Source organism: Molothrus ater, chromosome 2, assembly GCF_012460135.2.
Source record: "Molothrus ater isolate BHLD 08-10-18 breed brown headed cowbird chromosome 2, BPBGC_Mater_1.1, whole genome shotgun sequence".
Lineage (NCBI taxonomy): Eukaryota > Metazoa > Chordata > Aves > Passeriformes > Icteridae > Molothrus > Molothrus ater.
In genome coordinates, this window is record NC_050479.2 from 3,632,298 (window position 1) to 3,646,061 (window position 13,764).

Sequence of the window (13,764 nt, forward strand, 5' to 3'; positions counted from 1 at the left end):
AACTGTTTCATATCAAGATGTGGCTTCAGATTTGGAGCTGAATAAGCATATTGCAAAGAAGAAAAATTAAAAGAAAAATCAAAGAGAGATTAATATTCCTGCCCATGGCAGGAACTGGGCTGGTTTTCAGGTCCCTCCCAATCCAAGCCATTCTGGGATTTTATTTCAAAGCCTGCAGGTCCATGACAAATGAGCTGGGTGTTATAAAAGCCATGATGTACAAAATCATAAAGATCTCAGTACCAACACAAAGAGCTGCACAGAAAAACATTTTCTCATTCAAGTACTTTATGACAGGGAATTTTTAAAGGATGCCATGGATATTCCAGGCTGTTTATACATGCACCATCAGGAGAAAAGCACCTGAAGCTCAGCTCACACTCACCAAGAGTCATGAGCTGATCAATGCCACGGATAATCCGCTCACAGGCCTCATCACGGGACTTCATCCCCCACTCCCCCTCCTGGGGTTTGTACAGCAGCTTCTCCACCTCCTCCAAAGTCACAGAGACACTTGCTCCTAACTCCTCAGGCTGATCAACTACAGACAGCAAATTGGGGAAGGAGTGAGAGTAAGATCAATTGTTGAGCACTCGCAGTTATTAAATAATTGTGTGCTTGCAAATGACAGAAAAAATCTTGCCTTGAAGTAGAGTTTAATGCTAAGGCTGTGGGGAAAAAATTATACTAAATGGATACTAACAGCAAAATGTTTTAAATTCGGTTTTCCTGCAGTTTTGAATTAAGTTTATTACCTTTTTGAGAGCTTATTCAGTAACTACTTCCTCAGTATCTCCCAAACATTCCTCCCCACTCCCAGCTGGTACTGAAAAGTATTGGGAAAGTGAAATATTAAGACAAACAACAAATGCCACTCTTTTTATTACAGATAATCTGGATTTGACCAGCAAACTTTATAAATTGTTGGTTTTAAACTATGTGCAGTAAGGGTTTGCTGACTGCAAATTATTTTATTTATATTCTTCTTACACCTCCTTGTATTATAGTATATTACAACAAATTCATATTTTTAAACTTGAGATGTTTTTTGAAACCTGCCATTTGGAAGTAGCAGGTTTTATTTCCTAAGTCAGAGCTACACATTTAAGCTACTTTTTAAAAAATTGTTCTGGAGATGTAAAAGGAAAAAAAATTTAAGTATATTAAAATTATTTCACTAAATCTGAATCAAAACTGTCTTTAAGACAGGAATCACCTCAGGTCCACTACCTGCATGAAACAAAAGAACTGGAAAGAGGGAGAAGCACATGAAGCTGTTTTATTAAAGGGTTTTTACCTACCATTATCAGGGACTGGTTCCATGTCCCACGGGCTCAGCTTTTCAATTTCACCATTGTCCCATCTGATTCACCAAGTAACAAAAATACAATAATGATTTAAAGTTATTTTGACTCCAAGCATACTTAAATCTCAGCTATAAGCACATTTAAATTACAGCTATTTGTAGGTATTGACAAAATACTCTGTATAAACATGTAGAGAAACAAAGGCATTGGTTTGCAAACAGCAAAAAAAGGAAACATTCTTCATAATCAATTTCAGGTTAAAATTGTGCTCCTGATTTTGGCTGTATGCAATTTACCCAAGACACAAATCAATTTTACAAAGCCTGTAGCAAGAATATGAAGAAAAATAAGCTGCACATTTGGAAAAGTGAGATAACATCAAGGGGAAGATTTGAAAAAAAAAACCACAAGAGATTTTTTTTGCTGATCACATCAGGAGTTGTGCAAGTCCATGGATTAAGGCAGAACAGGAAGTGAGACATTTCATGTCAGCACTTCCATTTATGAGGCAGAGGGCATTAAGACAAAGAAAATAATGAATATAAAATGAAGAAACTGAAGTTAATTAAGGTTCAAGACAAAACAAAAGCAACACAGGTGCTCTTGATAGATGTGGATATTCTGATACTGAACTATGAGGTGTGAACATCATTCTGAGATCTCTCCAAATCCCACCACAGTTGGGCAGATTTTTACATGTTTTTAAAAATACATAAAATACCAATGAATTTTGCTATTTCCAAGGGAAGAAATGTCTGAGTGGATCAGCTTCACACCTCACTGATACAGACAGGCCACAGAACACTGTACAGATGTAGTGCTGGATCTTTCCTACAGCGGGGTTAATCCTTACATTCCCATTTTTCTTTTTGATTACAAGCACATCCCAGAAATCAATAGATCAGACTGCACTTCACCAATTTCCCTCCAGAGCTTTGCCAGCAGTTTCCTGTCAGAGCTCTCCAAATTCCTGGGTCTACTTCTGACACATGAATCATCTCAGATATTTGGTCTAATGCCTCCTGTGCATTTATTTCAAACCAACTGCAAACTGCAATGACCATGCTCAGAGTATTTTGTAACTAAACCCCTGCTCTGGCAAGAGCAGCTCTCCATTGCTTTGGGTTTCCCAACGCCTTAGGAAAACCTGGATCATTCAGTCAGTTTGATTTTTATCAACTAAGAGTCCTAAAGGTTGATCTGTTCAGCTCTCCTCCCCAGTTACTGTCCAGTACTTCACAAGCTGCTGATATTCACAAATGGAGTATTAATTCATCATTTTGCATGTAAGACTTTATCAAGAGCTTAGTACAGCTTAAGCCCCACTTAGTCCTGCTAAAGTTCACTTACCCAGGTAATGCAACCTCATAATAAATCAAGCTGCTTCTACACAAACACCTATTATTGTCTTGCCAATAAAATAACAAAAAAATTGAAAATTATCTTCATTTCATTCTTTTCCATACAACAGTAACAGTGATAAACTGAAGTAAGTGTGACAAAAAGAGCAACAGACCCAGCCAAGTCACAAAACCTAAATACAGCTGTCAAACACTCCAGATATTTTCCTAGACATATCCTAGGATTCTGCTCTAGTAGAGGCAGATAGAATAAAGTCCTTTTGGAAAAGGATCTTAAGGAACACAGCATTCCTTCCTTCCTTTTCTGTTAAAGGCTGATGCATTAAGATATTGCAATATCCTTTAGGTCTCACAGGAGAAAGGAGCTCAGGAAATTGGCACCAGGCTTTTGTTCATGACTGGAAAGTTGATTTGGAATTGGCCAAGAAAAATCCAAAGCCCACCTGAACTTGTTCCTAAGGAACATCTGTGGTACACAACAAAACAATGGAATGGATGGAATATGGAAGGGAAGGTAACAGGCAAGAATTTCACTCTGGGGGTTACTTCAACCTTCCCACCAAAGAAAATCATTGAGAGAGAAGACAAGTAGATGAGACAGGGAACCAAACCATGTAACACAGCCTTGGCAGTGTCAGTGGATTGTCTATTAGCTATAAAATTTGACTTCTTTGTGGTGAGCACCAGGTTCAAAAGCCTTTGAGTGAAAAAGCAATTAAGAAGTTCTCCAAAAATCAAAGTGTGACTGTTAAATGTGCTGTACAAGACATGGGAATTATCTCTGGGCATGATGGAAATAGGAATATTGAATATTCACTGTTTGTTCTCCTTACAGTCCTCCCTTGCTGGGGGAAACCAAACCCCCAGAGTTATCCTTTAGGCACTGAAAGGAGGTGCCAAGAAGGCTGGAGAGGGACCTTCACAATGGAGTGAAGGACAAGGGGGAATGGCCTTAAGCTCTAGGAGGGAAGGGTTAGATTAGATACTCCAAAGAAATTCTTGACTCTGAGGACCTCTGTGAGGCCCTGACACAAGCTGCCCAAAGTTGTGGCTACCTCATCCCTGGAAGTGTCCAAGGCCAGGTTGTTTGGAGCCTCTGAGTAACCTGGGACAGCAGAAGGTGTTCCTGCCTATGGCAAGGGACAAGACTATCTTCAGGGTCCCTTCAACCCAAACCATTCTGTGAATTCCAGACAGTTTGGACAGGGCAGGACAAGGTCAATACACTGAGTCTGAACACTGAAGTCCAGAGATATCTTTATTTACCCTTCCCCTCCTTTGTGTGAAGGCCTGTTTGTTGATATGAAAAAGGGTGCACAATGTTATAGACCAAGTGTGAGGACTTGAGGCATTAAGGACCTTGATGTCAGCAGCCACAGAGGAGATTCAGCATCCCCAAACCAACTATCAGTGCAGACCAATAATTAATGTTCACAGAAAACTGCACTGCTTGCTTTGTGGAAGGGACACACAATTACTCAGTACAGGAAATGTGAAGAGGTCAACAACTGCTTTTACCATATTCCTACTCATTAACAAGCTGCCACAAGCTATTACATATCCACACTGTGCTACAGCAGCAACTTAAGACCATTAAGAAGTGACAATACCAGGAGTAAAATCATTGAAGTGAACAATTTATACATTGCCACAGCAATGAGGCAGTTGTGTGAGAGCAAAGGCCCTCCAATAACATTGGAAATCAAATCTTTGTGTACTCACTTGACACTGTAGCACTGGAAGTGACTGTCTGGATACTGAGGCTGGTAAGGCTCCTGACCCAGCACTGTCCCAAACCACCAGGCATCGTCAATAATGGAGCGGAACCTGTCGGCTGCAGCAAACACAGACATTCTGCTGAGAGCAGCATTTCACTCTGTGGCTGCCACAGGCAATCAGAAAAACTTTTGATAACTGTACTGCTTGATTCCTCTCCATAACTAGAATTCTAGACTCGCTGACATATAAGTCTGTTATTTAGCTTTAAAATAAAAAGGGACCAAAACAGTCTGGATGTATATTTTGGTGACTATTTACATCTACTGCAGTCCCTCCAAGGTTCCAATTTCTGACTCTTGACCCTACAAACAGCACATGCAGCAATTAGCTAAGGACACATTTGTGATTTCTGAACTGTTCAGCCCAGCACTCAGCAAACACTTACAGGCCTGCCAGTTCCTCTGCCGGGCTTCGTCGTAGAACTGACGTAAGATGAGGAAGTCGATGACATCGGGCATGTCGTGGTATCTGGATTAAAAAGATCATCACTCATTTGTGCCTCAGGGCTTTAGGAAGAAGAGAAACTTATTCTTAAACATTTTTCAGGAAGCTAAAACTGCACATACCTGATGGAAAATGATTTGTCTGTGTGTTTCCCAGTGGCGTGATCTATAAAGGCAAGCTTGAGGCAACACAGCGTGGGAGGACCGACCTCGTATCTGATTCCAACAATTTTTACCAATTCCTGATCCTACAGGGAACAACAAACAGCTTCAGCAAGTTTTGTCTCAAGGACTATGCACAGAACTGTTAGTTTAACATGAATTAACCAACTGTACCCACATGCAAAATACTGAAATGAGATTTGAGATTTCAATGGAAGAAGCAGTCTGGCAGCCTTAGGATTTAACACAGATCTCTCATTTGGCTTCCCACAGAAAATTCTGAGGACAATCTGATAATTGCACACACTTTCTCCATAGGGATACATTAGTAACCTCACAAATCCATGTTTTGCAAACAGAATAATAGAACTCCTCAGTCACAGACTCTGTTACAACCCCACAGAACCTTCAGTGTAGACCTACCCTAAGCACCACCTTTCTCCAAGGCTCCTTGTGTGGATTCAGTTCATAAATGTTATTTCTCCTCACTGCTTCAATGTAAGCTTCGTGCCCTTGTCGGAAATATATCACCTAAAAAACACCCAACCAGCCCAGACAGTGAATTCAGTTTTCCTGAATTCAGCAATTATAACAATCACAAGCACTGGAATATTTTCATCCTTGTTCCTACCTCGTCCCCCATCTGAGGGACAAAGGGGGACCTTCGCAGAGCCGTGTCTGTGATCCACACTGGAGGGTGCCAGTCATAGGACAGCTCCAAGTTCAGGGGTTGTGCTGCAGCATCAGCCTTCACAAAATCAGACATGATGGACATGAATTCTAAACAAATCATTCCATTCTGGTTTGGCAGATAACAGCTTCACTTATAAAGGACTAATCTACAGCATTTCCAAACAGTATCAGCAGAATTCCTCCAAGGCTTTGAGTTGTAGCTGTATTTGTAATTCTAATACTAAACATTCCTTTCCTATCTGAAGATTTGAGTGAGCAAGTCATTATTATGCAGGCCTTAGCAGAAAGTTTTATAATTTATATGACTGTCTCAGTACCCAATTAAAAATTATTCAAGCTGCAAGAAACTGATTCTACTTAGAAAGAAGTGAAAGGATAGAGAGAAAAACAGACCAAATGCATCAAAATTATCCCAGGCTTAAAAAATTAATTTCTTTGCCCCTTTATGAGAGAAAAATAACTAACAGTACTTATTGTAACTGAAGGTAATTAATTTAAATTAACTTAAAAATCAGTTGCTTAAAATAGAATAATTATTGCAACTTATGAAAAAATTAAATACTCAACCTAAGTATAAGCTGCTACCAGCAATGCAGTGACTGTGTCCCCTATGCATTAAAACAGGTAAAAAACTAGACAGTTAAATTATAGAGTCACAGAATGAGGTCTCTTCCAACCCAAACCAAAGATCATCTTGTTCCATGCCCTGCCGCAAGCATGGACTGCTTCCTCTATCCCAGGCTCCTCCAAGCCCTGTCCAAGCTGCTCTTGGACATTTCCAGGGATAGGGCAACATGGGGACAACATGTCCCAGTGCCTCATCACCCTCAGAGTCAAGAATTCCTCCCTAACCTAACCTAACCCTGCCCTCCTTCAGTTTAAAGCCCTCCCCCTTGTTCTATCCCTTGGGAAAAGTGATATTCTGTATTTATTGAACACATTTCCCCTTTAACACCATCAGCCTTGAGAATCCTTTTCACTGGGGAAATGAAAGCACCTTCACTAGGAATGAGATTTTTTCCCTACAAATCAGCAGATCCCTCACAGTGGGAACGGTCTCAAACCAATCCCATGTTCCCTGTGTGTGCTGACAGAAAGATCCTTGGCTGATGGCAGTAACAATTATTTTAGCAGTTTCTAAACAAGACACCTAACCCCTAAGAGAGAAATGACGATTGTGCAAAAAAAAAAAAAAAAAAGTGTGGAAGCCCTGTGTCAGAACCCAGGACATCCCTCTGGCTGTCCTGAGCAGCCAAGAGCCCTGCCAGGGGCTCAGAGACCCTGGCACAGAGCCCAGGATGCCCCTGTGGTTTTGATTATGACCTGTGGAGCAAGTTACCAACCTTAAATGAAGATCTGCAAGCCATGACAAATTAAGTAGAATGACAGTGAATTTATCACAGGGTAAAAAAGTAGATTTTGGGGTTTCTAGAATGGGGGTTCAGGGGGCAAGATGGAGGGATCTGGGCATGTCCAGCCTTTCTCCTTCTTCTTGGTCTCCATCTTCTGCTGTGATGTTGGCACTTACAGATTGGTTTAGAGTAGAAGCTCACTGTCTAACATAGGTGATAGGGATTGGGAAGTAATTGTAAATATTGTACACGTAGTTTTTAGTATAAAGACATAACACCACCCTGGGGGCAGGCAGAGTGCCTGGACTGTCTTGCTGAGTGGACCTCAGCTGGGCAGGAGAAAGAATTTTATAGATAAGGAACAATAAACAACCTTGAGAGAGAGAACTGAAGAACTGACTCCTTCTTCAACTGCCAGGCTGGGAAAAGAGACTTTCCAACTTTTCTTGGGGTCACTCTGACCAGCTAGAGGCCCTGACAGCCCTGGGGGCATCTCCTAAGTTAGACTCCACTGGCTCCTTCCCCTGTTCCTCTGTGTGAACAGAGGTGCTCCTGAGCCAGTCCCTCCCGTTTCCCTGACTGGCCCTCACCTTTGTACTGCCCCAAGATGAGGGCAGCCCCCTGGCCCCTGAACGTGTGTGTGCCCTGGCCCTGAGCATCACGGCCGAATTAAAGATCTGCGCATATTACACAAAAGCCCTTTTCGCTTCCTTAGCCCGGACTTTACCAGCAGCTATTCAACAAAAAGAAAACTGTACCTCTTCCTGCTTTTTAGGCTTGGGTTTTTTCCTCCTCTTCCTCCTTCTCCTCTTGGGAGGAGAGGATTTCTCGGCGGACACGTCGTCCTCGGAGGTGCTGCAGTAGCGCAGCGCGTTCCTGCGCGAGCTGCGCACCGGCGGCTGCAGGTTGATGCCCGCGTCCGCGATCCAGTCCGAGTATCGGCTCGAGGAGTCGCTGTGCACAGGGCAGGGAAACACAGACACAGCCCAGCTCTCGCTGCTGCTCAACACTCAGCTCCCTCAGCAAAATAACACACAGCGAGTGCTGCTGAAAGCAGCTTCAGAATCACCTCGACCACTTGTAGCCATTTCTTTACTTGAAGCTTAACATGAATTTTTGGGAGAATCCAGTGATTCAAAGCACATTTCTTTAAGCAACTAAAATCTGGTGAATTCTAAAAATCAGTAATTTTAGTCAAGAAATATGTGCAATGGAATTCTGGACTAATTAAGGGTCCTCCCTAAGGAATATACATACCAAATGCTGCTTAAATTCTTTACACTTATCCAAATTTCAGCTACACATCCACTCTGAGTGGATCTCTGAGAACCATTACTCTCTCTGGGCATATTTTATTTCTAGCACTAAAGAATTCTAAAAGAGTATTTAAAATAGCCACAAGGAAGTGATTTATAACTTATCTACAACAGTTCTACATAAAACTAGAAACTTTTAAAAATTCAGATTTTTCAAAAAAATTTTTAAGAGCAAGGAAAAAAAAAAAAACCAAAAAATTCCCCAAATGAAATTAGGGAAAAAAATTTCCCAAACAAAATCTTTCATCCCTCCAAAACCAGACCAAAATGTACTGTAGAAATATTCCAGACTCCTATCCCTCTTTGCCATACAGCAAAAAAACCAGAGAGACTTAGAGTTACATTTAAAAAATAGAAATATTTTGGTGAAATGCAACAGTAAATAACAATATAATGTCAGTGAGGTATATGAATTCTACCTTATATGGTTATTATTATTAAATGATGACCTCTAAAGCACAACAGAGCTTTCATATAACTCTTAATTTGTCAACATTCAAGTAAAACTCATTATGTGTTTTTCACTTTACCTAGAACTATTACTGTTGCTTTTCTTGTCACTTCTCCACTCTTCCTCTTCATCAGATGAACCAGAGCCCTCACTTTCTTCAGCTTCCTAAATTTAAAAATACAAACTTAAGCCAAATCCATGTTTTAAAGGTCTGGAACTTAAAAACACGTTGTCCATATTATCAAACTTAGAGAAGTTTGGTAAAAAGTTGTTAAGATGGAAATAAAAGTAAGCAGGCCATGTAAAGTTCATAATAAAATCTGACAGGGAAGAATGTACATTACAAAAGGAACAGATCAAGAAAAACAATCACATCTTCTCTCCACACACAACAAGGGGATGTTCTGTCACTGCATGATTTTTTTTCATGAGTTATGCAAGTTGAGGAGTTTTTTTCACCCCTTCCTTTTAGTATTAAATGATTGACCAAGTACTAATTAGAGTGCTCGTGCATGTATTTAAATGCAACATTAAACAGTAGAGATACACCAAAATACATTATAACTTTACAAATTTCCTGATTGTTGCTCATCAACTATTTGCATTAATATCATGTTTTAAATGTGTTTTTCATAACTGAGTCAGTATGATACAATGCTCATGTGTCAGGTTATATTTTGCCAAGCAAAAAAAAATAAAAATAGGAGAAAATCCGGTGAGATTTCAATTGTAGCTTCAAATGTTTGAATTAATCTGATTGTCACTGTCATAGTCAAACTGATTTTCAGAGTAACAAAGCTGAGAGTCCTCTCACTAAAACCTGCTCATACACTACAATATCAAAGTGCAATACTCACTGAACTTTACATTCAATTTAAGGGAATTATTGTTTTTATACAGTGAAATTCTTTATTAAGAGGCAAGGAAAGGAGAGTCCATTTCCAAGAACACCATTCCTCATCTGACTTGCAAGATTTCCTAATCTCCTGAACATGCTCCCTTTGTTCACTGTTCTTCCTTAACAAAGTGACAGCTCCAACAAGTCTGAGCTTCTCTGCCCCTTCCACTTCTCCTTTTCCCAGTTCAAAATTATTTCCTTGTGGCAAGGCAAGACAAGGGCAGTCCTATCACCCATTTGCAGTCTGATAACACATCAGACACAACAAAAAGCTCCTGCTACCCACTAAGCCCTGGGTCACCTCAGGTCAGAGGAACAGACCCTGTGGAAAAATCACATTTGCAAGAGCCTTCAAAAAATTTCCATAGAAAAACATTAAAACCACATCTAAACTCCAAATGTCACCAGAAGCCAACCAACTGTCCATCAGATTTTTTACACTGGCTGTGGATTTGGTTTAGAATATTCTCAGCAAAACCAGTTGAGCCATTTATAAACTGACAGGAAATATTGTCTTTATTAAAGCAACACAAGAGGTTTGGGAAGTGCCAACAATGAAGATGCTTAAAGAAATAACTTTTCCTGGGAAAAGAAGGGTTGGAGGGTTTTTGTTTGCTTGTTTAACAGACAAAAGGCACATCTACATGAAATTTCATTTATTGAGCAACTCAAGATGAAAATCCAGACTCAGAGGAGAACTCACCTGCTCTATCAAGCCAAAGCAGTTGTCCCTGTCCTCCTCAGAAGACTCCAGCTGCTCAATGTTTTTCCGCGTTCTGTAGTTGGAATATTTCCGTCTGTGCAGTCGACGCTTTGACTGGATTAATGACGACTCAGAGTCACTCTGATTTATAAAGAAGGAAAAGGACAGGAGTTAAATAAAAACATTCATCTGGCAATTTTTTATGAGGGGGAAAGGGTAGTTAGAAGCACTGCTGAATGCAAAATCTGGAAACAGCATGATGAAGTTAAAACTCCCTTTCACAAGAAATAACTTTCAGGTAAGCCCAAAGCTTAAAATGTGCTGTTACAAATTTAAGATGTTTTAGTTGTTCTAAGAAATTGTTCTTTTTCTTTATAAACTACTGTGACAGCTTCATTCACATCACCTGATAAATGCATTTACAGACTCAACACATAACTGCCTACAATGTGCAATTATAAGAACAGAGAATGCTTTGGGCTGGAAGGGACCTTAAAGATCATTTTGTTTCAAACCCCAGCTCCCCTCAGTAAAGGGGATCTTGCAGTAGAATTCTTCTGTCAAATTGTTTTGTACTTTAAGACACAGCAAATCAGGCAACAGGCTTACAAAAACAGCACAATAACCAATGTTTCCTTCTTGCCAATCTCTCCCACCAAACAGGTGAAAGGAGGGAAGTCTGAAGAAGGTTCCCCCCACACAAAACATTGTCATCAAAAGGAAAATGACAAGGAACAGCAACAGAATCTGTGATTCCTCAAGCACAGGACCTTGAATGCTCAGTGCTTCAGCAGGACTTACAGTAACTGTGTAACTGCAGTCAAGCCAGAACAGCCTGAAAGCCATCCTTGCCTTTCAAAATTGCTCCCAAATACCTCACAGAGAAGCAGGCAAGACTGAAAGCAAAAAGAATTCCAGGTATCCATAAAAATAAATCAAGCCTTGTCCTGCAACAATTGGGAGCTGAATCATCAGAGTCCTTGGAAGACCACACCAGAATCCTCTGCTTTCATTTTCTACACCACCACTTGTCCCTGGGCACAGAATGCTCACTTTTCCAGAAGCTGCCACGTACCTTTTCCAGTGACTCAAATGACTTCTTATTCTCTGTTGCATAAAGATCTCTCTCTTCTTCCCCTTTTGCAATCCGATATTCTTCCTGTTTCCTACAAGAAAGACATGAAAATCTAATTCTACACCTGTTTTGACAATGCTGGGCTCTTCCAGGGAGCTCTCTCACACCCAATTCCATTCCATTTTTAATTTCAGATGTTATTGTTGCTCAATTAACTCTAAACCATCCGATCATTTCCAGGGAAAAAACATGGATGCTAAGAAAGTCTTCCTTCCAAACATCAAAATATAATCCATGTTTTCAACCTCATTTTTAGTTCACATTTTTCTATTTGCAATCACTCTACCTCCCAACACTGGGAAGGCTTCTTAAAACCCTCAGAGATGTGGTAGCACCTATGGCTGCAGCTTTAAACAGAGATGTTTAGCTACTAATTCTCCTTTTCACAGATCAATACTGATACACTTCTGAAAGCAACTGGTTTAGCATTTCAAGGGGTTGTAACTCATCACCTCCAAAAGTCTCACAGAGAGCACAATCTCACCCAACTCTTCCATGGAAATGAATTCCACCTCTTATTTTGGAGGAAGCAAGAATCTAGGTGACCTAGCTGGTCTGGAGATAACTTAGAATATTGAAATAGGGGAGAATCATTCAACTGGACAACTTCCTTTTCTTCTCATTGAATGGACCTTACAATTATGAGTTTTTAGCATATCTGCCCACAACATTGAACTATTCCAACAGCATCCATTCCATCTTTGGTGTAACAGCCCTTAATTTAGACCAAGCAAGCTGCTGTGCTGTCCCTAGTGCTGCCTTAAGTTGTAGCTTTTATAGTTTTCAGATTCTGTACTGGATCAGTGCACAACTCTGAACTCTATATAGAATGCTAGTTAGTTCTCTTCACATTTTGATCAGACTAAACAATCTTTCTGGGCCTGGAAACCAAGGTCACACCAGCTGCCACAGGCCCTTAAAAGTATAAACAAAAGTGAATTTGGGGGAGAAGCAAACTAGGGAGATATGACTTCATTACTTGAAGCTGTAATTGGACAATTAACCTCTGATATGCAAATAGATCAAAGTCACATCTGCCCAAAAACCTTGTGGCCATCATCCATTGTGGATGTAGCCTATGCCAGGCTCTTGCACTGCCCAAGAGCAGTTGGGGGTTGAACAAAAGTGTAAACAAAAGTGAATTTGGGGGAGAAGCAAACCAGAAGGGTTTTGACTTCATTACCTGCAGCTGTAATGAAGCTGGACAATTAGCCTCTGATATGCAAATAGACCAAACGTTTATCTGCCCAAAAAACGTGTGACCATGGTCCATCGTGGACATAGCCTCTGCCAGACTCTTGCACTGCCCAAGAGCAGTTGGGGGTTGAACAAAAGTATAAACAAAAGTGAACTGGGGGGAAGAAGCAAACCAGAGGGATATAACTTCATTACCTGAAGCTTTAATTAGAGAATTCACCTCTGATATGCAAACAGACCAAACTTATATCTGCCCAAAAACTTCATGACCATGGTCCATCGTAGACATAGCCTCTGCCAGGCTCTTGCACTGCCCAAGAGCAGTTGGTATAAACAAAAGTGAATTGGGGGGAAAAGCAAACTAGGAGGATATGACTTTATTACTTGAAGCTGTAACTGGACCATTAACCTCTGATATTCAAATAAACCAAACGTTTATCTGCCCAAAAAACTCGTGACCATGGTCCATCGTGGATGCAGCCTCTGCCAGGCTCTTGCACTGCTCAAGAGCAGTTGGGGGGTTGAACAAAAGTATAAATAAAAGTGAACTGGGGAGAGAAGCAAACTAGGGGGATATGACTTCATTACCTGAAGCTTGAATTACACAATTCACCTCTGATATGTAAATAGAGCAGTTATATCTGCCCAAAAATTTCATGACCATTGTCCATCGTGGACATAGCCTCTGTGAGGCTCTTGCATTTGCAGGCTCTTGCACTCTGCCTGGCCTCTGCTCTGGGCAGCCTCTGCAGGCATCAGCTGCAGGCTGCAGACAGACCTGAGCAAGCTGGGGGGGATCTCAGGCACCACCACCCTGCGCCTCCAGGCCTGCAGGTCCCTCTCGGTGGCCATCTGGCTGCGGGGGGCGTTCTGGTGCATCTGCCGCACGCCCTCCACCTGCCCGCTGCGCCGCAGCCCGATGTTGGGCGGGGACTGGATGTCCAAACTCGGCCTTCTGAAAGCTGAA

At 41.1% G+C, this 13,764-nt stretch overlaps 1 protein-coding gene across 1 annotated transcript in view; it reads right to left on the reverse strand.

Moving 5' to 3' along the window:
• The window catches only part of BRWD1 (bromodomain and WD repeat domain containing 1), a 45,010-nt gene that overhangs the window by 14,149 nt on the left and 17,097 nt on the right, over nucleotides 1-13,764 (reverse strand). Inside the window, exons 19-30 of the mRNA XM_036382965.2 lie at nucleotides 13,576-13,759; nucleotides 11,541-11,631; nucleotides 10,466-10,606; nucleotides 8,944-9,029; nucleotides 7,856-8,051; nucleotides 5,684-5,800; nucleotides 5,476-5,583; nucleotides 5,014-5,138; nucleotides 4,833-4,915; nucleotides 4,391-4,502; nucleotides 1,302-1,363; nucleotides 386-541 (exon numbers count right to left, since the gene is read on the reverse strand). Coding sequence (XP_036238858.1) covers nucleotides 386-541; nucleotides 1,302-1,363; nucleotides 4,391-4,502; nucleotides 4,833-4,915; nucleotides 5,014-5,138; nucleotides 5,476-5,583; nucleotides 5,684-5,800; nucleotides 7,856-8,051; nucleotides 8,944-9,029; nucleotides 10,466-10,606; nucleotides 11,541-11,631; nucleotides 13,576-13,759 — 1,461 coding nt within the window. The remainder of the gene's footprint in view (nucleotides 1-385; nucleotides 542-1,301; nucleotides 1,364-4,390; nucleotides 4,503-4,832; nucleotides 4,916-5,013; nucleotides 5,139-5,475; nucleotides 5,584-5,683; nucleotides 5,801-7,855; nucleotides 8,052-8,943; nucleotides 9,030-10,465; nucleotides 10,607-11,540; nucleotides 11,632-13,575; nucleotides 13,760-13,764) is intronic.